Source organism: Notolepis coatsorum (genome assembly GCF_963971535.1).
Source record: "Notolepis coatsorum genome assembly, chromosome: 19".
Taxonomy (NCBI): domain Eukaryota; kingdom Metazoa; phylum Chordata; class Actinopteri; order Aulopiformes; family Paralepididae; genus Notolepis; species Notolepis coatsorum.
The window spans coordinates 59,312,288-59,336,867 of record NC_140183.1 but is presented as its reverse complement, the minus strand read 5'-3'; the positions used below and the strand labels follow the sequence as shown (position 1 = coordinate 59,336,867).

At 45.4% G+C, this 24,580-nt stretch overlaps 1 protein-coding gene across 1 annotated transcript in view; it reads right to left on the bottom strand.

Moving 5' to 3' along the window:
* LOC311246515 (carbonic anhydrase 12-like) overlaps nt 1-13,832 on the bottom strand; it is a gene marked incomplete at both ends in the record, with an annotated part of 65,499 nt that extends 51,667 nt beyond the window's left edge. Inside the window, 6 exons of the mRNA XM_084336666.1 lie at nt 6,577-6,740; nt 7,221-7,299; nt 8,789-8,884; nt 9,280-9,428; nt 10,624-10,720; nt 13,821-13,832. Of these exons, the coding sequence (XP_084192792.1) occupies nt 6,577-6,740; nt 7,221-7,299; nt 8,789-8,884; nt 9,280-9,428; nt 10,624-10,720; nt 13,821-13,832 (597 nt within the window). The remainder of the gene's footprint in view (nt 1-6,576; nt 6,741-7,220; nt 7,300-8,788; nt 8,885-9,279; nt 9,429-10,623; nt 10,721-13,820) is intronic.
* Nucleotides 13,833-24,580: the final 10,748 nt, after the last annotated feature.

The window sequence follows — 24,580 nt, the reverse complement described above, 5'->3', positions numbered from 1 at the left end:
GTAAAATAGACCCAAAATGCTGATACTAAATTCACTTTGTCCTAAATAATGCACGTTATATATACCGTGGCGCTCGCTCGGTGCGATGTACACATTATGACTTTGTGGTTATTTTAATTGTAACTGGGATTAAGATGTCTGATGAGATGCGCTGTTTGACGGATTTGAGAAATTGAATGAGCCGTTGACGTCACATTAATGAATGAGGATAAAGAAATAAAACTTCATTCAAAATAAAGAATATTCTAAACACGGGTCTCTTGTTCATTAATGTATAAACAATGAATTTATCCCATCTGGCACAGTGGCGCAGCGGTAGTGCTCAACCCTGCCAACCCAGCGACCGGTGTTTGAAACCCCGTGTTTCCAATATAATTTTTTTGAATATAATATTAATGATTATACGCCAAAGTAGCCTGGTTTTAAGTTAAAATATTATAAATCTACATGCATTGAGGATGTCATTCTTTATATAGCTCTCAACGTGCACCAAATTGAATTATTCCTATATTGCAAAAAGAAGGAAAAGACTAGGGTTTCGAACCCCGGTCGTCTGCGTGAAAGTCAAAAGAACAGCCCGTTAGACCACAGTGGAGATAAGTAAAAGATCGACCACACATCAATCAATGGGTAAGAGAGCCGTATCGTAATTCTGTATAACAGTTTAACAAATTATTTTCGCTAGCAAGATCTCATTTGATTATTCAATCCAGCAGGCAAGTTTAAAGAAATATAATCTGATTGATTGAGGTAATGAGGGACTTAAAATTAGCCTAGATAACGCATTTAACTTGTCGGCGAGGCGATTGAGCCGTATTGCAATCTGTCAATAAAGTTTTAAATCAATTAATCAATCAATGCCGTTAGAGAATCAGGATCTCTGCCATCGATACGTGCTGGCTTTTCAACTGAAGCGGCCGCGCGCATTTAGCCTGGGTCTCAAGTCTGAATCGAGTTAACGAGACTGAATCCACCTTCGAGGAACAGGAAAATCCCGGCTTCAAACATCGGGTTAACTGAATCTGGATAATGACATCTTGATCGACTTAGTTGAACCAGGTACGGGGAACGGGGCCCTGCTCCAAGAACGTCTTCCGACGCCTGGTGACGGGGTGAACCTTCCGCCTCTCTGTGTTTGAGGCCGCAGAGTGGGACCGTTAGAGCTGTGTGTGTGTGTCTGTGTGTGTCTGTGTGTGTCTGTGTGTGTGCGTGCGTGCGTGCGTGCGTGCGTGCGTGTGTGTGCGTGCGTGCGTGCATATGAAAGGGAGGTTAGATCGGTGTGGTGCTAGTCAGCTCCGGAATAATAATAATAATAATAATAATAATAATAATAATAATAATAATAATAATAATAATAATAATAATAATATGCTAGGGAAAGGGGGCAATAGGGGGAAAGGGGGGGGGGGATGAGGGCAAGTAAGGGATAATGAACCTAATCTTATCTAAACTAACTAATGGGGAAAAACCTTGGTCAACAGGTATGTTTTGAGAGCAGTTTTGAAGGTATCCAGGGTTGGAGGGTATTGTTGTCTAATTTCTCATCAGGAGAAATTAAAGACGCCAATGTCATGTTCTGAAGGGACAAAGGGTGAGAGACGTAATTACATTTCTTAATACTATCATTTTACCCTTGCTATTATTTTACTTTTATTATCTTTATTTCTACACCCCACTATCCGCTGGGTGCATACTATGGCCTTTATCATGTTTTGTGATGCAGGTACAGGTATGGGCAGGGTAATAGGCATGAATAATATATATAATACATTTTGATCTGATTTATAAAAATATGAGGAAAACATAAACGGTGTAAACAATATAATTAACTCTGAACATAAAGATATGAGAAAAATAAACTGTAAACAAAGGTGCAGATGAGGATCTGTAGCTATACCCTTATATATATATATTATACGTTACAATAAATATAGGCAATACAAAATTAGAATCTGAATATATACTATGAGTAAGAGTACACACAACAGGGCGCTCCAGTAGCACACCACATAGTGCGCTGAGTCGCGAAGCGGTCACCCCGGGTTCGATTCCCCGACCCGGTGGCCATATGCCGCTGTGTGTGTGTGTGTGTGTGTGTGTGTGTGTGTGTGTGTGTGTGTGTGTGTGTGTGTGTGTGTGTGTGTGTGTGTGTGTGTGTGTGTGTGTGTGTGTGTGTGTGTGTGTGTGTGTGTGTGATGTACATGTGAGGTGTATTGGACACTACTTCAGATGGACTGGAGAGATGGCGGTAAAGCTCTGAGAGTTAGCGTCTGCAACACACACAGTCACACACTCGCGCGCGTGCACTGAGAGGCTCATTAACTTCCATGGGGGTGATGGTGCAACACCGGAGCAACCAGTGTAAAGGAGCCGTAGAGGTGAAGAAGAGCCAAAGAGGTGCCGGGGGAAGTGTGAGTGACAGACACCAACTGGGACAAACTCCAGTATCCTGGGGGTATACGAGTTGTTTCAAATTACAATCACAAAGAAGATCATTTCTGTACACGTCATGGGTCGAGAATGTGCAAGGAAGGCTACCAAACGCAGTGAATGAATCCGCTGAGGTACAGTATAGTAGTAGTAGTAGTTTATTGTCACGTATAAAGTACAGGTACATTACAGTGTGATGCTTGGTTCAGATACAGCTCATTATAGTAATATTCCACAATTATTACAGTTGGTAGTAATAATGGCACACATAAATTCACACCAAAATGCGCATTTGTTGATACATGCAGGACTAAGTCTTGAGACAGACGTATGTGTATCACCTTACCCAGATAGCAAAAAATTCGTGAATCAACGTTGAAATAGGGTTCAGCAGAAATATTGAATCTATGTTGAAGCCTGACATCTAAATTATATAGATCGTTGTCTATGACCCTAACGTTGAATCAACGTTAGGTGTCAACCATAGCTGATACTATATCAGTTGATTCAACCATCATCTAAATGGTAATATACATGCACATTTTAGTTGATTTTATATTGAATCAATGTTAGACATCAATGTTTATTCAACCATAATCTAAATGGTAATCTACATGCACATTTTAGTTGATTTTATATTGAATCAATGTTAGACATCAATGTTTATTCAACCATAATCTAAATGGTACTCTACTTGTACATTTGTAACTTGTACATCTACTTGTAACTTGTAAAGTTAAGGAATCAATACTGATTAATGTACATTTTACATTAAAATATTGCTGCTGATATGTATACATCATAACATTACATGTTTTTTTCCTGCTGTTAAACACACTATTGTTAAATAAATAATAATAAAATTCTTATATGACCATATTTCCAAAAATGTGTGAACAAAAATGACAACATGGCTTTTAAAATGAAAATTAATTTTTTTCTAGGGTATCAGAACTTCCAGTGACTAAAACTTTACAAAAAACAAATAACAGACCTTATAACAGGCTTTCATTAACAATATAGCCACTGCCAGAATAGTGACACACATATTGTGTGTGGTGAGCACACACATTCATGCACAACGAAGACAAGATTGCAATCATTTTAACTATAAATTTATGAGCTCAAAGTATGAGCTCACTACTGACTGAAATGTCCAACAAAAAGCATCAATTGTCAAATAATATTGATCACATTAACTAGACTAGATGTTTGAGGAAATTAGAAAGGGAACAACTTAACCCTTGTGTCTGATCAGATTCGTATTTGTTTGATAACTTTGCAGTGATGAGCCAACATAATATGTGGCATAATCTTTTAATTATCTTGTATTTTTTTTTTTACTCTTCATAAATTGTTTATTCCACTTCAGCCCGATCATAACCACCACATATTATTTTTTTTGTCATATTTAACAACTCTTTTCAGAAAAGTGGGAGTATTTCATTACAAAAATAATATAAAAAATTGTTATGATCAGGGCTGAAGTTGAATAAAATATTTATGGAAAAGAAAGTGGGAAATTATTTCAACATAATCTTTTTATGGAGTTTTTCAATTTAGTCCCCTAATAAGAGTATAATACTTTAGTTTTCAGACACAAGGGTTAAATATAAACAATGGCATAGGATTTGAATTTAAACACAGTGGAGCTTAGATGATCTACAGTTGTCCACGACTTATCCTCCAAGGCATCTGCTATATAATAATCTTCAGATTTACTTAAGTGTTATTAGTAGGTTACAGCAGTAAGCATTAGTTTGCTCAGTCAATTATGGCCAATTCGTTTTATATTGTTTAATACAGTTTATAAATAGATAAATGAAAAGCAATTTTTTTTGGATTACACCCCCCCCCCCCCCCCCCCCACTGTACCGAAAATAATACCGAACCGTGTCTTCAAAACCGAGGTACGTACCGAACCGTGGATTTTGTGTACCGTTACACCCCTAATGTTTCTATAACTCTCTCCCATATAACTCTCTCCCATACCCTTAACACCAACCGCTGAAGTGCCCTTGAGCAAGGCACTAAACCCCCAACTGCTCCAGTGGAGTTGCTCAGTGGCCAACAGTGTCAGACTGTGGTTGTACTGGGGCCTAACAAAATTAATAGTTGGTTTCAGGTTGGTTGTCAGTTTGGCCATGGGTAGGTAGGGAATTTATTTTATTTAATTTTTTTATTTTATTCTTTCCCACGGCGACTATGGATAGGGAATTTCTTTATTTAATTAAAATGTTCACAACAACATGGATGCATGTACTCTGCCAGCATGTTTAATATCCATAATACTAAATGTTTGACTAAGATTTCTATGAAACTTTATTAAAAAAAAAAAAAAAAAAGTTTTTTTATAATTTTTTCTAAAAACTCATAAAATATATTGGGTCGCACCTAAATCGGCAGGGTCGGTCGGCAACCTGAAACCAACTATTAATTTTGTTAGGCCTGGGCAGCTCCCAGGTGTGAATGGAACTCTGTGAATGTGAAGCAGGGCGTAGCTGAAAAAGAGCATCTGTGCTCAGCGAACCTACCCTGGGTAAATAAAGGTTAAAATTAAAAATAAAAAAAATAAACACTGCAAGAACAGGCTGAAGCATAAGTCATTCAAGTAGATGCCGTCCATGGAAGAACAGTGTCCAGGGTAATTCCTTGTACTGTATGAACCAGGGAAACAGTGTGCTGGGGTACCCCAAGTTTGACTCTGGTTCGCTTGACAATTAAGTTTGGGTCACTTCGGTTCCAAGAACAGGCTGAAGCAGCATATTCAAGTAGATGCCGTCCATGGAAGAACAGTGTCCATCAGGGTAATTCCTTGTACTGTATGAACCAGGGAAACAGTGTGTGCTGTGCTGGGGTAGCTGTGCTGTGCTGGGGTACCCTAAGTTTGACTCTGGTTCGCTTGACAATTAAGTTTGGGTCACTTCGGTTCCAAGAACAGGCTGAAGCAGCATAAGTCATTCAAGTAGATGCCAGGGTAATTCCTTGTACTGTATGAACCAGGGAAACAGTGTGTGTGTGCTGTGCTGTGGTACCCCAAGTTTGACTCTGGTTCGCTTGACTTAAGTTTGGGTCACTTCGGTTCCTTGAGATGCCTCCCTCCCGGTCTGGCGCATAACGAAGCCACTTCTTGACAGTTTCGCTGTAGTCCTGGTCGGTCAGCTTGGGGTCAAACTGTCGAGCAGCAGCTGATAGACACAAAAATAAAAAAGGGAGGAAGAGAGGTGAGATGATGTACGATGATAAGAGCACCCCTCACTTCACACGAGTGCGATTTTTTTTAATCACTCAATTACTCACTCTGTAGGTCTACAGTAACAAGCTACAGTCAGCATCCAGTTAGACTGGACAGGAAAGAGAATTAAGCAATCGCCTAGCCTGACACCATCTAGGCAATACAATGTGTATCCATGCACTTCTAGATCTATCACAGTGTTTAGAGGGTCTATCACACCCTCTAAACACTGCTAGACCCTCTAAACACTGTGACAGACCCTCTAAACACTGTGACAGACCCGACAAACACTGTGACACCTCTAAACACTGATAGATCTATCAGTGTTTAGAGGGTGTGATAGACCCTCTAAACACTGTGATAGACCCTACAAACACTGATAGACCCTCTAAACACTGTGATAGACCCTCTAAACACTGATAGACCCTCTAAACACTGATAGATCTATCAGTGTTTAGAGGGTCTATCACAGTTTTTGTCGGGTCTATCACAGTGTTTGTCGAGTCTGTCACAGTGTTTAGAGGGTCTGTCACAGTGTTTAGAGGGTCTGTCACAGTGTTTATAGGGTCTATCAGTGTTTAGAGGATCTATCAGTGTTTAGAGGGTCTATCAGTGTTTAGAGGGTCTGTCAGTGTTTGTATCAGGGTGGGTGTCGTCTTAGTCTAGTGGTGAGAGCTGTGTTTGTTTCAGGGTGGGATGCTTAGTCAAGTGGTGAGAGCACTCAAACCACAACTACAATCATTGTTGGTTCGACTACCGGTCACTTTTTGACTTTTGCTGACTTATACAAGACGTATGAGGATATAACATAATGTACATTATGTACCTTTTTTCCTGTGGTCGATCATTTACATCTCTCTTGAGACTTGTGGTGCCAGCTAGCTAACATCTATGATGAAATGAAACCTCACCAAATCTTTGCTGATTTTGATCGAGTCCTTGAACACGGTCCAAACCACAGCCTCGTTGCAGGCGGGGGTGGTCAAGGAGCCCAGGTAGCGGTAGTACTTGGTACGATCCACTCCTTCTAGCAGATCGTCCAGCGAAAGGCCTGCTGGCAGGGACGCGTGCTGACCTGAAGACGAAGAGACACAGACACACTTTCTCAGAGACGAAGAGACACACGTCCTCAAAGAAGAAGAGACACAGACACACATCCTCAAAGAAGAGACACACATCCTCAGAAAAGAGACGCAGACACACATCCTCAGAGACACAGACCGGTTAACTGTCTGTCGTGTGATAGTGAAAGGGTTAACCGTCTGTAGTGTGATAGTGAAAGGGTTAACAAGTCTTAAAAAGTATTACGTTCATAATTCTCCATTTAAAGCCTTAAAAGGTCTTGGTTTAACTTGTTGAACCCTGCAGACAGTCAGCCTGATAGGAGATGATTTAACTTGTTGAACCTGCAGCCAGACAGGAGATGATTTAACTTGTTGAACCTACAGGCAGACTGATAGATGATTTAACTTGTTGAACCTGCAGCCAGACAGCCTGATAGGAGATGATTTAACTCTCGTTGGACAAGACAACACATATCGAAACATCCTCTTACCTTTCAGCATGACGTTGCTCAGGTGGGAGGTCAAGGCGTTCCAACTGGCAGGTGAGTTAGTCGCATTTCCAGACATTTCCTGTCAAAACGCAGTCATGGTTTAGCGCTCGAGTCTATTGTACCCTGTTCTCTCACACACACACACTAAAGCTGTCCCCGAAGCCTGTTTTTGGGATTCGAACTTCGTCAGGGTTTTTCAAACGGACATTTGATCCTACGTTTTTAATTAAAAAAAAATCTTTAAAAAAAAAATGTATTTCTTTTTTTATATATATAAATATCCTCAAACTAAATCCTCAATTTGAATAAAGTGAGTATTTTTCTTTTATTAAATCAACTTTCTTTAATGAATATAATTCATCAGTTTTTAATACTATAATATTAGTGTAGCCTAATCTCTATCTGCAACTGAAGAAAAACCCCATTGGTTTAAACAGAATGAATAGACATAAACAATTAAAAATAATAGATTTATTTTTTTAATTAAAAATGAAAATGTTCTAATGTTGATTTAGAATTTGAATGCCAACGTAATGAACGAAGGTCCGAACGTTCGAACGCCCAAACACACACACACACACACACATCCTCACCTCGTTGAAGAAGCCGAAGGCAGCCAGCCCGGCGGGGTCGGCGACGCCCAGCGACGTGTTCCCGCCGTAGGACGACTTGAGGTTCACGATGTGCATCTGAGGGGAAGCCATGCGGGGGTTAATGAACATCTGGGGCTCAAAACGCTCGCCTGCGCCCACTTCTTTGGACTCCTTTTTCAACGCACCTGCATCTTTTTTCTATTGTTTCAATGGTTTTATATGAACCTACAGGCAGACTGATAGGAGATGATTTAACTTGTTGAACCTGCAGCCAGACTGATAGGAGATGATTTAACTTGTTGAACCTGCAGCCAGACAGCCTGATAGGAGATGATTTAACTCTCGTTGGACAAGGCAACACATATCGAAACATCCTCTTACCTTTCAGCATGACGTTGCTCAGGTGGGAGGTCAAGGCGTTCCAACTGGCAGGTGAGTTAGTCGCATTTCCAGACATTTCCTGTCAAAACGCAGTCATGGTTTAGCGCTCGAGTCTATTGTACCCTGTTCTCTCACACACACACACACACTAAAGCTGTCCCCGAAGCCTGTTTTTGGGATTCGAACTTCGTCAGGGTTTTTCAAACGGACATTTGATCCTACGTTTTTAATTAAAAAAAAATCTTAAAAAAAAAAAAAAATTATTTCTTTTTTTATATATATAAATATCCTCAAACTAAATCCTCAATTTGAATAAAGTGAGTCTTTTTCTTTTATTAAATCAACTTTCTTTAATGAATATAATTCATCAGTTTTTAATACTATAATATTAGTGTAGCCTAATCTCTATCTGCAACTGTGAAGAAAAACCCCATTGGTTTAAACAGAATGAATAGACATAAACAATTAAAAATAATAGATTTATTTTTTTAATTAAAAATGAAAATTTTCTAATGTTGATTTAGAATTTGAATGCCAACGTAATGAACGAAGGTCCGAACGTTCGAACACCCAAACACACACACACATCCTCACCTCGTTGAAGAAGCCGAAGGCAGCCAGCCCGGCGGGGTCGGCGACGCCCAGCGACGTGTTCCCGCCGTAGGACGACTTGAGGTTCACGATGTGCATCTGAGGGGAAGCCATGCGGGGGTTAATGAACATCTGGGGCTCAAAACGCTCGCCTGCGCCCACTTCTTTGGACTCCTTTTTCAACGCACCTGCATCTTTTTTCTATTGTTTCAATGGTTTTATATGTACAGTACAAATGTCATTCAATCAATCACAGTGAAGGTGATTGATTGATTGAACATTTTATTAACAGATTGCAGAATGGGTACAATACAGTACGGCTCAATACACACAATTGTTAAGGGGATGCAGACCAGAGAAAGACTTTCGTCTTGTTTACATCAGGGTCCCCCATTTTGAATTCATAATGAATTGTAAGTAAGGGTGCAATTAGCACCGTGCAATACATTCTTTGTGGATCTAGCCCCCAGTCTGATCCCTAGTCGAACCCGTACCTCCATGGCGTAGCGCTTGCCGTTCACCGTGTGCTCGGACCCCTTCACCTCAGAGCCGTTGCCCCAGTGCAGGTGGAACTGTAGGCTGTCGTAGGCCTCGGACAGACCCCCCCCGGACACCTGCACGCCACTCCTCAGAGTCACTTTGACTGGAAGACAAACAAACAGAGGGTGGGTTCAGCTACGTACCGCGACGCTACGGGTTCAAATCCTGGCTTATGACCTTTCGTCGAATTGTCATGGTGCACAATTCGTCTAACTAAACTGTCCCTCTATTCATAACTGCCCTCTATTCATAACTGCTAAACTGTCCTCTATTCATAACTGCTAAACTGTCCTCTATTTATAACTGCTATTTGCTAAACTTCTCCGAAGTTGCCTACTGCAGCTTTAATAATCCAAAACACAGAATAATGCATTGAGTTTTAAAGCACATTCTTGCATACAAAAAAATAAGTTATTCCAGAAAGCCAGGGCACAAAACGTTGAATAATAAACTGAACAAGCATAACATGCACAGAGTCAGACATGATGGGGTTGTACAAGAGCATGTGGATGAAAAACATCTCCATACAGGCCTACATGTCCCCGTCCTTAACCACCCCTAGGTCAGGGGTCTGGACTGGGAGAGAGGTCCTCTAGTCTAGGTCAGGGGTCTGGACTGGGAGAGAGGGCCTCTAGGTCAGGGATCTGGACTGGGAGAGAGGTCCTCTAGTCTAGGTCAGGGGTCTGGACTGGGAGAGAGGGCCTCTAGGTCAGGGGTCTGGACTGGGAGAGAGGTCCTCTAGTCTAGGTCAGGGGTCTGGACTGGGAGAGAGGTCCTGGACAGGGGTCTGGACTGGGAGAGAGGTCCTGGACAGGGGTCTGGACTGGGAGAGAGGTCCTCTAGGACAGGGGTCTCCAGGGGGTCTTCTTGTTGGGATGGAGGTGATGCACTGAACACAAACTACACCCAGATTGACTGGAGACTCGAGTGAAAGGAATCCTGTTTCTCCTCAAACTAGAAACTCTTTACAAACAGTCTGGTGGCGTTGTTCTAAATGACTACTAATCATCCTGTTTATTTTTGTTCCTCTTTATGTGACTGAATACTATCGTTTATCAATACATGTTCCCTATAGTTTATCAATACAGGTCCCTATCCTTTCTCAATACAGGGTCCCTATCCTTTCTCAATACAGGGTCCCTATCCTTTCTCAATACAGGGTCCATATCCTTTCTCAATACAGGGTCCCTATCCTTTCCCAATACAGGGTCCCTATCCTTTCTCAATACAGGGTCCCTATCCTTTCTCAATACAGGGTCCCTATCCTTTCTCAATACAGGGTCCCTATCATTGCTCACCTGTCTTGCCGGTGTTCTCGCTCTCGTACAGGGCAGAGGTGTTGCCGTAGTTGACGAAGGAGAAGGCAGTGAGGGCAGAGTCCTCGGTGGCATTAGCCTACACAATGTCGATGGGAGACTGTCTGGAACCATTGCAATGGTCTGGGGCGATAGTGGGCCAGTGGCTGTCACCTGGATACAAAATATAGTATAGTTTAGTAATACATAGATATTATATGATGGAGTGTTAAACATTTTTTAAAGTGTCTAAAGTGAATGTTAAAAGTGAGTGTTTAAAGTAGAATGCGCCAACATTATGGGAAATTATCTTATCGTCTTCTCCAGAGTCAGACAAGAAGATAGATACCAGTTTCCTCTCTGTGCATTCAGTAGAAAGATATCCTGCTGAAAGCTAGCCTAGCTTAGCGCAATGAATGGAAACAGAACAGGCAAGCTAGCCTAGCTTAGCACAATGAATGGAAGCAGGTACAGACCAGCTAGCCTAGCTTAGCACAATGAATGGAAACAGAACAGGCCAGCTAGCCTAGCTTAGCACAATGAATGGAAGCAGATACAGACCAGCTAGCCTACTGTAGCACAATGAATGCAAGTGGATACAAACCAGCTAGCCTAGCTTAGCACAATGAATGGAAACAGAACAGGCCAGCTAGCCTAGCTTACTGTAGCACAATGAATGCAAGTGGATACAAACCAGCTAGCCTAGCTTACTGTAGCACAATGAATGCAAGTGGATACCCACCAGGGGATCATCCCTATGTTCCCCCGGTCCTATGTTCCCCGGGTTCTATGTTCCTCGCTTTGATTGATTATAATATGACACTCATAGCAGAATTAGTTATCAATAACCTACCTGTATAAATGTTAAAAGTTGTTGCAAATATTTGTTTTCCCTCATAAATATACCACTATATACATTAATTTCTTATATTAGTTTTAAAATGACCATTTAACAGTTTAACAGTGCTCTGAAAATGCTCTGAGAACATGCGGTCATCATTCACTGTTTTAAGCACAAACACATTAGGGAGGGAGGGAGAGAGACAGGCCCGGCCTGTATGCCTGCACCCTGCCATGTTGGTTTACCATGACTTTTTAGCAAGCAAGGTAGCAGCAATGCTAAGCTAACTGATTGTGCCAGTGTATCCTGTTAAAGAATACATCATAAGCCACATTTTGAAACGTTACTGACGTTAGCCTACATAAAATGTATAACAGTATATACAACAGGTGGATATCACTAAACACCAAAATCAAGAAACAATCATAGCTAACTGCTAACGCTACTAGCTAAATTAGCTTCAGCTAGCAGGCATGAATAACTGTTAATATAATATTCTCTACCATGTAAAAACGAACACGGCACTACTCCGCTGGCGTTTGCAATCGAAAGCATACATACAACATACAACATACAACATACAACATAATCGACATTATTGCCATGCAGTACTCACCGATGCAGAGAGACATGAGGTAGCAGCCAGGAAGCTGCCGCACAGGTGCATTCTGGGAGGCGGGGCAGCACAAGTGCAGTGCAGTCTGGGTGATGAGACAATGACGACAGCATGTTGAGCAGCATCCGTTGATTCAACATTTATTAGATATTGGCATTTCAATCATTAAAATGCAACCACAAAACAATATTGATTCAATGATATGTTTTCAACATTAGTCAATTGCTTTAAAGGTTAATGGGTGATTCAACATCAATCGTCGACCTTAACCAAAAATCAAGCATTGTGACCATAAATCAACATTGAATTAACACCTTTTGCTATCTGGGTACCTATATGGATATAGCCTATATATGGATGCCCACAACACGAGACTCGTTAAAAATAAAGTACTAATCGACCACGGGAAAAAGGTACATAATGTACGTTATGTTATAGCCACAAGTTGTCTAAGTAATATATTTACATTTCGTATCGGCGACTGTCCACAACAAACCAGGTGACCAGGAGTCAAACTAACAATGATTGTGGTCGTGGGCGAGTGTTCTCACCACTAGACTAAAACACCCACCCGCCCTGATACAAACACAGCAATACTATGATGATGGTTTGTTTTAACGTTTAACAGTTATGGTTTAGATAGAAAATTAGGGTTATGGTTGGTTGTTAAGGTTAGGTTTAGAGTTAAAGTTATGGTTAGTTTAAGGTAACAGTGTGGTTAAGGTTACAGTAGGTTTAGGGTTAAAGGTATGGTTAGTTTAAGGTAACAGTGTGGTAAAGGTTATGGTTTGGGCGAGGCTATCAGAAAAGTGTGTCTCTGTAGTCTTGAGGTAAAGGCACTTGCCTCCCATGTGAGCGTCCCGGGTCCGTTCCCCAGCAAGGGAACGCAAAATAATGTGTTCTGAAAACATTGAAAGTAAAAAATAATTTGAATAATTTATAATGTACTTATTTGTAAATATGCAAATACGTCAATCTATTACTTATTTGTAATAATGTACACATTGTACATTTCCGTAAATACATCTATATACTACTTATGGCTGTTGACAGAGTCAGCTATGGGGCGACAATAATATGTTCATGAGGCATGGTTTCTCTCTTTAGCCATTAAACAGCGTGGTTTATTTCACATTGGTACACAGCAGTACATGAGAGTCCTTCTCTTGTGAGGTGGAAGAGACAGAGGGGGAGTCGACATCTCCTTTTATACCTCTATACCTGGCGGCAGCATTAGCAGCTCCGCCTATAGCGCCCTCTTGTGGAAACAGTTAGACACAGTTAGACAGTTACTTGCAATCATACATAACATCTAACTTTAACAATGGCTATAACATAATGTACAATACGTACCTTTTTCCTGTGGTCGATAAGTACTTTATTTACATATTTTAAGCAAGATGGGGCCCGGGAGGCCGTGATGGGATGGAAACTCAATGGGTTCATATGGCCGAAGAAAACCTCAAAAAAAAAACTCCAAAAACCCAACTTTTCAGGAGATGAAAAAAACGAACACAGATTTGAGGGCGAATAGAGTTACGAGGTTTAGACAGATGATCGGTTTAATGCTTTCCCATTCTTTAAACTTTGTAAAACCACACACACATACAGTATGGAGGATGATCTACTGAGTTGATTTATAAAAAAAAAAAAAAAAAAACATTTTTAAATGGAGTTACAAGGTTTTCTTGGGTATGAATATATGCAAGCCAGGTGGTGGCGGCTGAAGCAGAGCGCTGTTACACTGAGCTCCATGTTGGCGGTGGGATCGCTCCCAAGAAAAGAGAGACTACCCACAGAGTCTTGGCAGGGCCACCCCAGGAGGTCGACCAGTGAGTACAAGGAGGAAAATATGACTCTCGGTGTGTCTGACGGTGTGTTCACAAAGACAAGAATTTACTCTTAGCGTCGTTCTCTGCCAACCCAAGCCGGCATCCACGCCCCCCCCCCCCTCTCCCCGGCATAGAAAAACACTCTAGAGTTACTCTCTGGGAGGGCCAGAGCTCTGCAGGCAATGGCAGGTCCGTTTGTGTTACTGGGACATAATGAATGTCTGTCCTCGGGCCAGAGATATTCTACTCCCGACAGGGTTCATCGCTCCTGCTTTGCTGCACAGCATCCTCCTTATTTTCAAGCTCCTCCTGTGTCTCCACCTCCTCCTGTGTCTCCACCTCCTCCTGTGTCTCCTGCTCCTCCTGTGTCTCCACCTCCTCCTGTGTCTCCAGCTCCTCCTGTGTCTCCACCTCCTCCTGTGTCTCCTGCTCCTCCTGTGTCTCCACCTCCTCCTGTGTCTCCACCTCCTCCTGTGTCTCCAGCTCCTCCTGTGTCTCCAGCTCCTCCTGTGTCTCCTGCTCCTCCTGTGTCTCCACCTCCTCCTGTGTCTCCAGCTCCTCCTGTGTCTCCTGCTCCTCCTGTGTCTCCAGCTCCTCCTGTGTCTCCTGCTCCTCCTCCTGTGTCTCCACCTCCTCCTGTGTCTCCAGCTCCTCCTCCTGTGTCTCCACCTCCTCCTGTGTCTCCAGCTCCTCCTGTGTCTCCAGCTCCTCCTGTGTCTCCAGCTCCTCCTGTGTCTCCACCTCCTCCTGTGTCTCCAGCTCCTCCTGTGTCTCCACCTCCTCCTGTGTCTCCAGCTCCTCCTGTGTCTCCAGCTCCTCCTGTGTCTCCAGCTCCTCCTGTGTCTCCACCTCCTCCTGTGTCTCCAGCTCCTCCTGTGTCTCCTGCTCCTCCTGTGTCTCCACCTCCTCCTGTGTCTCCAGCTCCTCCTGTGTCTCCACCTCCTCCTGTGTCTCCTGCTCCTCCTCCTGTGTCTCCAGCTCCTCCTGTGTCTCCACCTCCTCCTGTGTCTCCAGCTCCTCCTGTGTCTCCTGCTCCTCCTCCTGTGTCTCCAGCTCCTCCTGTGTCTCCAGCTCCTCCTGTGTCTCCAGCTCCTCCTGTGTCTCCAGCTCCTCCTGTGTCTCCAGCTCCTCCTGTGTCTCCAGCTCCTCCTGTGTCTCCAGCTCCTCCTGTGTCTCCACCTCCTCCTGTGTCTCCACCTCCTCCTGTGTCTCCAGCTCCTCCTGTGTCTCCTGCTCCTCCTGTGTCTCCACCTCCTCCTGTGTCTCCACCTCCTCCTGTGTCTCCACCTCCTCCTGTGTCTCCAGCTCCTCCTGTGTCTCCAGCTCCTCCTCCTGTGTCTCCAGCTCCTCCTGTGTCTCCACCTCCTCCTGTGTCTCCAGCTCCTCCTGTGTCTCCACCTCCTCCTGTGTCTCCAGCTCCTCCTGTGTCTCCACCTCCTCCTGTGTCTCCACCTCCTCCTGTGTCTCCAGCTCCTCCTGTGTCTCCAGCTCCTCCTGTGTCTCCACCTCCTCCTGTGTCTCCAGCTCCTCCTGTGTCTCCAGCTCCTCCTGTGTCTCCACCTCCTCCTGTGTCTCCAGCTCCTCCTGTGTCTCCACCTCCTCCTGTGTCTCCAGCTCCTCCTGTGTCTCCACCTCCTCCTGTGTCTCCACCTCCTCCTGTGTCTCCAGCTCCTCCTCCTGTGTCTCCAGCTCCTCCTGTGTCTCCAGCTCCTCCTGTGTCTCCACCTCCTCCTGTGTCTCCACCTCCTCCTGTGTCTCCACCTCCTCCTGTGTCTCCAGCTCCTCCTGTGTCTCCAGCTCCTCCTCCTGTGTCTCCAGCTCCTCCTGTGTCTCCAGCTCCTCCTGTGTCTCCAGCTCCTCCTGTGTCTCCAGCTCCTCCTGTGTCTCCACCTCCTCCTGTGTCTCCACCTCCTCCTGTGTCTCCACCTCCTCCTGTGTCTCCACCTCCTCCTGTGTCTCCAGCTCCTCCTGTGTCTCCACCTCCTCCTGTGTCTCCACCTCCTCCTGTGTCTCCAGCTCCTCCTGTGTCTCCAGCTCCTCCTGTGTCTCCACCTCCTCCTGTGTCTCCAGCTCCTCCTGTGTCTCCACCTCCTCCTGTGTCTCCAGCTCCTCCTGTGTCTCCAGCTCCTCCTGTGTCTCCAGCTCCTCCTGTGTCTCCACCTCCTCCTGTGTCTCCAGCTCCTCCTGTGTCTCCACATCCTCCTGTGTCTCCAGCTCCTCCTGTGTCTCCACATCCTCCTGTGTCTCCAGCTCCTCCTGTGTCTCCACCTCCTCCTGTGTCTCCACCTCCTCCTGTGTCTCCAGCTCCTCCTGTGTCTCCAGCTCCTCCTGTGTCTCCAGCTCCTCCTGTGTCTCCACCTCCTCCTGTGTCTCCAGCTCCTCCTGTGTCTCCACCTCCTCCTGTGTCTCCAGCTCCTCCTGTGTCTCCAGCTCCTCCTGTGTCTCCTGCTCCTCCTGTGTCTCCAGCTCCTCCTGTGTCTCCAGCTCCTCCTGTGTCTCCAGCTCCTCCTGTGTCTCCACCTCCTCCTGTGTCTCCACCTCCTCCTGTGTCTCCAGCTCCTCCTGTGTCTCCTGCTCCTCCTGTGTCTCCAGCTCCTCCTGTGTCTCCACCTCCTCCTGTGTCTCCAGCTCCTCCTGTGTCTCCAGCTCCTCCTGTGTCTCCTGCTCCTCCTGTGTCTCCAGCTCCTCCTGTGTCTCCACCTCCTCCTGTGTCTCCACCTCCTCCTGTGTCTCCTGCTCCTCCTGTGTCTCCACCTCCTCCTGTGTCTCCAGCTCCTCCTGTGTCTCCAGCTCCTCCTGTGTCTCCACCTCCTCCTGTGTCTCCAGCTCCTCCTGTGTCTCCAGCTCCTCCTGTGTCTCCTGCTCCTCCTGTGTCTCCACCTCCTGTGTCTCCACCTCCTCCTGTGTCTCCAGCTCCTCCTGTGTCTCCAGCTCCTCCTGTGTCTCCAGCTCCTCCTGTGTCTCCAGCTCCTCCTGTGTCTCCAGCTCCTCCTGTGTCTCCTGCTCCTCCTGTGTCTCCACCTCCTGTGTCTCCACCTCCTCCTGTGTCTCCAGCTCCTCCTGTGTCTCCTGCTCCTCCTGTGTCTCCAGTCTCTCTTACTACCCGTCTATTATTTGGTCTCTTACTAAAAATGGATTGTCCACATTTAGGACATTTAGCCCATGTGATTTTAACATGGAATGTCAACATTTGGGACATTTAGCCCACGACCAAGGGTCATTCCAGTCCGTCCACACTGCGGGTAAGGAGCAGATCCTAGAAAAACAACACTTCTTGCCCACATTTGATTTCAGTAGCATTGCTAACAGATGCAAACATTCTCGGCTTCCAAAAGCTTGCGAGCCAAAACATTGGCTCAAGTGCTGAAATGATTCCAAGCTAAACTCCTTAAAAAGTCTGGTTTAACACTACTGCTGACTAGTGATGTGTGATGTTTATGAAACCATCTGGAGGTAGAAGGAGATTATGTTTATGAAACTATATGGATGTAGAGGCCTACATGGAGGTAGCATGGTAGGAGGGGATTGATTGATTGATTAAAAACTTTATTAACAGATTGCAGAATGGGTACAATACAGTACGGCTCAATACAACTGCTACGAGGATGCAGACCAGAAAAAGACTTCAGTCTTGTTTACATCATGGGTCCTCCATTTTCTCTGGAGGGATGATGTTTATGAAACTATATGGAGGTAGAATGGTAGGAAGGGATGATATTTACACAGCATCAGGTTTACTGATAACTCTTCGCATTTATCTTCCCCTTTCCTCTTCTCTCCTATCATCTCCTCTTCTCTCCTCCCTCCCCTATCCTTTCCTTCCTTCCCTCTCCTGCCCTCTCCTTTCTCATACTTGTTGTCTTCAGTTGTAGTCTGAGGTGTTTCTACCCCCTGGCCCAGCTTCCTGTTGTCTTCAGTTGTAGTTCTGAGGTGTTTCTATCCCCTGGCCCAGCTTCCTGTTGTCTTCAGTTGTAGTCTGAGGTGTTTCTATCCCCTGGCCCAGCTTCCTGTTGTCTTCAGTTGTAGTTCTGATGTGTTTCTACCCCCTGGCCCAGCTTCCTGTTGTCTTCAGTTGTAGTCTGAGGTGTTTCTACCCCCAGGCCCAGCTTCCTGTTGTCTTCAGTTGTAGTTCTGGTGTGTTTCTACCCCCTGGCCCAGCTTCCTGTTGTCTTCAGTTGTAGTCTGAGGTGTTTCTACCCCCTGGCCCAGCTTCCTGTTGTCTTCAGTTGTAGTCTGAGGTGTTTCTACCCCCTGGCCCAGCTTCCTGTTGTCTTCAGTTGTAGTCTGAGGTGTTTCTACCCCCAGGCCCAGCTTCCTGTTGTCTTCAGTTGTAGTTCTGATGTGTTTCTACCCCCTGGCCCAGCTTCCTGTTGTCTTCAGTTGTAGTCTGAGGTGTTTCTACCCCCTGGCCCAGCTTCCTGTTGTCTTCAGTTGTAGTCTGATGTGTTTTTACCCCCTGGCCCAGCTTCCTGTTGTCTTCAGTTGTAGTCTGAGGTGTTTCTACCCCCTGGCCCAGCTTCCTGTTGTCTTCAGTTGTAGTTCTGAGGTGTTTCTACCCCCAGGCCCAGCTTCCTGTTGTCTTCAGTTGTAGTCTGAGGTGTTTCTACCCCCTGGCCCAGCTTCCTGTTGTCTTCAGTTGTAGTCTGAGGTGTTTCTACCCCCTGGCCCAGCTTCCTGTTGTCTTCAGTTGTAGTTCTGAGGTGTTTCTACCCCCAGGCCCAGCTTCCTGTTGTCTTCAGTTGTAGTTCTGATGTGTTTCTACCCCCTGGCCCAGCTTCCTGTTGTCTTCAGTTGTAGTCTGAGGTGTTTCTACCCCCAGGCCCAGCTTCCTGTTGTCTTCAGTTGTAGTCTGATGTGTTTCTACTCCCTGGCCCAGCTTCCTGTTGTCTTCAGTTGTAGTCTGATGTGTTTCTACCCCCTGGCCCAGCTTCCTGTTGTCTTCAGTTGTAGTCTGAGGTGTTTCTACCCCCTGGCCCAGCTTCCTGTTGTCTTCAGTTGTAGTCTGATGTGTTTCTACCCCCTGGCCCAGCTTCCTGTTGTCTTCAGTTGTAGTTCTGAGGTGTTTCTACCCCCAGGCCCAGCTTCCTGTTGTCTTCAGTTGTAGTCTGAGGTGTTTCTACCCCCTGGCCCAGCTTCCTGTTGTCTTCAGTTGTAGTCTGAGGTGTTTCTACCCCCTGGCCCAGCTTCCTGTTGTCTTCAGTTGTAGTCTGAGGTGTTTCTACCCCCTGGCCCAGCTTCCTGTTGTCTTCAGTTGTAGTCTGATGTGTTTCTTCCTTATCCAAACCCGTGGACAACTGAAAGCAGCCGTTCAGAGCTGGATAAGAATTTCCACGGCTTTCATGTTTCTCTTTTCCAGATGAGCCAGGAGATGATGATGATGATGATGATGATGATGATGATGATGATGAAGAGGAGGAAGAAGAGGAGGAGTGTTAAGCATTAACTGTTCCAAACGGAACACTGTGTTAACCCGTCGTCTCCCTAATAATCACAGACAGACGCACAGCGTAAAAAACAATGTCTCGTTTCCGCCGCGCTAATGGGTAAACAGAGGGCTTTTCCATTAAGGAATGTCTCCCCTCTGTGCTCGTTTGGACCCGGGCCATTTAGTTCTGAGGTGTTTCTACCCCCAGGCCCAGCTTCCTGTTGTCTTCAGTTGTAGTCTGAGGTGTTTCTACCCCCTGGCCCAGCTTCCTGTTGTCTTCAGTTGTAGTCTGAGGTGTTTCTACCCCCTGGCCCAGCTTCCTGTTGTCTTCAGTTGTAGTTCTGAGGTGTTTCTACCCCCAGGCCCAGCTTCCTGTTGTCTTCAGTTGTAGTTCTGATGTGTTTCTACCCCCTGGCCCAGCTTCCTGTTGTCTTCAGTTGTAGTCTGAGGTGTTTCTACCCCCAGGCCCAGCTTCCTGTTGTCTTCAGTTGTAGTCTGATGTGTTTCTACTCCCTGGCCCAGCTTCCTGTTGTCTTCAGTTGTAGTCTGATGTGTTTCTACCCCCTGGCCCAGCTTCCTGTTGTCTTCAGTTGTAGTCTGAGGTGTTTCTACCCCCTGGCCCAGCTTCCTGTTGTCTTCAGTTGTAGTCTGATGTGTTTCTACCCCCTGGCCCAGCTTCCTGTTGTCTTCAGTTGTAGTTCTGAGGTGTTTCTACCCCCAGGCCCAGCTTCCTGTTGTCTTCAGTTGTAGTCTGAGGTGTTTCTACCCCCTGGCCCAGCTTCCTGTTGTCTTCAGTTGTAGTCTGAGGTGTTTCTACCCCCTGGCCCAGCTTCCTGTTGTCTTCAGTTGTAGTTCTGAGGTGTTTCTACCCCCAGGCCCAGCTTCCTGTTGTCTTCAGTTGTAGTTCTGATGTGTTTCTACCCCCTGGCCCAGCTTCCTGTTGTCTTCAGTTGTAGTCTGAGGTGTTTCTACCCCCAGGCCCAGCTTCCTGTTGTCTTCAGTTGTAGTCTGATGTGTTTCTACCCCCTGGCCCAGCTTCCTGTTGTCTTCAGTTGTAGTCTGATGTGTTTCTACCCCCTGGCCCAGCTTCCTGTTGTCTTCAGTTGTAGTCTGAGGTGTTTCTACCCCCTGGCCCAGCTTCCTGTTGTCTTCAGTTGTAGTCTGATGTGTTTCTTCCTTATCCAAACCCGTGGACAACTGAAAGCAGCCGTTCAGAGCTGGATAAGAATTTCCACGGCTTTCATGTTTCTCTTTTCCAGATGAGCCAGGAGATGATGATGATGATGATGATGATGATGATGATGATGAAGAGGAGGAAGAAGAGGAGGAGTGTTAAGCATTAACTGTTCCAAACGGAACACTGTGTTAACCCGTCGTCTCCCTAATAATCACAGACAGACGCACAGCGTAAAAAACAATGTCTCGTTTCCGCCGCGCTAATGGGTAAACAGAGGGCTTTTCCATTAAGGAATGTCTCCCCTCTGTGCTCGTTTGGACCCGGGCCATTTCAAATCTCTCATAATTATATCATTTCCTGAGCCGCGTGTTTGCCTGGAACCCCCCCTCTCTGAAAATTAGTTTCAATATGGAGCTCGTTTCAGGCAAGCTTTCCAAGGGCCCCTTTGATAAACGGACAAACCTAACCGTATCAGATGTCCCCCCGTTCCTCCTCCTAAATGGCGGATATGGAGATTAATGTTCCAGTGTGCACCGAGCTGTATGAAATATTTCGCTTGATAACTTTTTTCTTTGTTTATTACCAGCTTAATTAAAAGGATCTGTTATGAATTTGGGAGTCATTTCAGTTAATCAAAAAAGATCCCTTGAACAGTTTTTGTTGTTGTTGTTGATATATTATTATTATTCTTTTTATTTTTATTTAACATTTATTTAACCAGGCAGGTTCATTAAGAACAAATTTGTACTCACAATGATTGTCTGGTGAGAGGACAAAAGGGCCTCTCGCTGGGTGACAATAAATAAATCAAATAGAAAAGAGACAGGTGATGCATATCACAGAGGGAAGAGGGAAATAATTAAAACTATTACAAATAAACAAACAAATAAAATTACAAGGTATGTAATACATGAAGCAGAACAAACTAATTACAGTTAAAAGGCTGGGTGACAGTTGCAGGTGTCTGTAAACAACTCTGCAATAGAGACCTTAAAAGTAGTGAAGGGGGATCAATTTGTCACGTCTTTTGCGTCTCGTTCCAACTGCTGGGAGCAGCACATTTGGAAGGACGATTGACCAAAGGAAGTATTAACATGGGGAACATCTAGCAAGATATTTGATGCATAAATCATTAGCAATGGTAACTCTAAAATGGTAACAGACTGCATTTAGATTATATTATATTATATTAAAATGTATTGTCAATATTCAGTACAATTACAATACAACGAAAAGACGTTTGGCATCCAACCAGAGTGCAAATGTAACAGTGCAATAGTAATATACAATGTACAGGTCATTAAAGGTGTATAATATAATATAAATGAATACTACTGAGTAATAGTGCTAATCAGATCAGAATGTATAGAGTTAAGTATTATTAATATGTACAGTGATACAGGTATAAAGACACGGTAGTTATATGGTAGTAAGTCATACTTGCCAGCAGCGTAACTAGTAAGAGTACTGTAGGTAAGTGATATACAGATATAGATATAATATCTACAGATATGTAAAAAGGATTATATGCAGGTATGATATATATTTATATAGCGCTTCAATAATCTTCCACGCACTCAAAGCACTTCACAACTTATGCCTCACAGTCACACACACACACACACGCATGCACGCACGCACGCACGCACACACACACACACACACACACACACACACACACACACACACACACACACACACACACACACACACACACACACACACACACACACACACACACACACACACACACACACACACACACACACACACACACACACACACACACACACACACACTCTGACGGCAGAGGTAACCATGCAAGGCACTACTACACTCTACACTGCAGAACACAAAACACTGGTGATGGACTAAAACTACCTGTAGTCTGTGGCAAATAAGATAGCAGAGTGTCCATTTAAAACTAGCAATGCCTGTAACCACAACTTCAACATGCATTCAGTTCTCTTGCAATCGGGAACACTCGCCTGGTTTTTCCAGTAAGCATCCACTACCTGGCTGCGGTATGACTTTTGAACAGTAAGGGGCACCAGTAGCCTCAGACTCAGCACAAACCCCTGAACACAGAGCTGCAGATAAACCAGTTATATATCGTAATAGCTTACGCTCTGCTTGTAGTGGAACATATCCCATATCCAGTCTAATACTGAATAAATGTCTTCACATGTACACACACATCCGCCTGGCCACACCCCCATCCGCTCCTCTACATACTGTAAGCGGGGGGATGTGGCCATACTAACAGCTCCTTCCCTATTTTCACCACGACAAGTGTCTGTATACACCACTTGAGTTTAGTGCCGAAATAGTTGTTGCGCTCTTGTTTGATGCCCCAATGGATTTGTCTCCTTGGGGTCCCTTGTTCTCCTGTGTTGGGTTAGAACCTCCGACCCTGAGACAAGATGCCCAGCTATCTGCCGCGTCGGATGGTGGCGCCCGACATGGCAGCCTCCCGTACGTGAGGGACGCGAGTGACGTGGAGGGAGGTACGCAAGGGGAGTTGCTTGCCTTGTTCCCCGAGCTCATGGCGGCCGCCGCAGCCGCTAATGGCGTGGCGTTGCCGCAGCCTCTGCCTGCACCTGTTCCTGATGACATGATAGGTAATCTCTGGTAACGGCATCCTGTGAGAGAGACGGGCGTTGTTGGCCCATTCTTCCCTTCGATGGAGGCCTACGTGAAACAAGGACAGGTAATCTCCCGCATCACTGGCCTTACCCCCGCCTACGTGCCAGTCACGCGGGTGGCGGGTTTGGTCCAGGGACTAAAGGACGGGGTGCCTCGGCTTGATAGCCCGATGACATCCATTCTTTGTCCCGAAGTGGTGTGGGAGCCGTTGCGGAAGCCGGTTCCCCAAGGGAAATCGGCTAGGCAGATGGCTAACTGGAGTTACCAGGCGTACATCACCGCGACTCAGAGCCTAGCTGCGACGTCTAACATCGTGCAGCTAGCGCGCTACATGTCGGGGATGATGGCGGGCGGGTCGGTATTGGACGACCATCAACAGTACCTTCACCTTCAGGAGTGGAGGGAGTGCCTCGTCCGCAGCAGCCAGCCACCCCACGCCCGGAGGTGACGGTAGGGATTGACGTGACCAGGCGCCCTCCGGGCCGGCTCCCCATGTTTTTTGTTACAAACTGTGTGTTTATTCACTGTTATATATTGGGGATACGGTGTACAAACCCTCACCTAGCTGTGGGGTTGTGTGTTGTTTAAGTGAGTAGGACAGTTTTCTTGTAAATCGTTCTGGTCGCTATATATATGTGTGCTTGGCAAGGCCTGTGGCTAGCACTCGGTCGAAAGACTTGTCTTCCCTCATCATGAAGAAGACTGTGTTCTTCTTGTAATGGTACATTTTACCGTTTTATCTGAGGGGGTTGTGTGTATTCTGTTACATTGGAAACATGGCATCGAGTCCACAACTTGGTTAGAATGTTAGCCTACAGAAGTGCTCATATATGTAGCTTGTACCGAGGTCTTGACCCTCTCTTAAACGTCTGTGTTTTTTCTTTAGACATAAAACACGGTGTGACGTGTTTCGCACATGAGCCTAAAGCCTTGTATATAAAACCCGTTCGCAAGCGAGTTGTCGTCTGTGGCTGGCATGCATTGGTTTAGCTTATGGATATATGCTTTTCATGTAGCATGCTAGCTACACGGGTATCATCGCTGCTGGTTGTTTTTCATCGTATCCAGGGTGTGGGGTCATGAGTGGGTGAACTGATAAACCTCCCTCCCCTTTTTTCTGATTGGTCAGGGGGTTGGGCCTCCTGTCCTTCGGGCTTCCTGTCGCACTGTTGGGTCAGCGCGTCACAAGGTAGGGAGAGGGGGGGGGGAGTTCCCTGGTCCCACGCCATATTTGGGCAGGTGGGTCACGGAATTCCCCCCGCCATAGAGTACGTCACTGGGCGCATTTCTATTGGTTGTGAGACTTCCGTGAGTTATTTTCAGGCTCCATGTTGTGGACCTCTGTTGTTGTCAAGATAAGTTATGCGGTGCGTGTGAACTTAAAAAGAAGTGTTCTGCTCTGCGCTCTGTTGCATATGTCTTG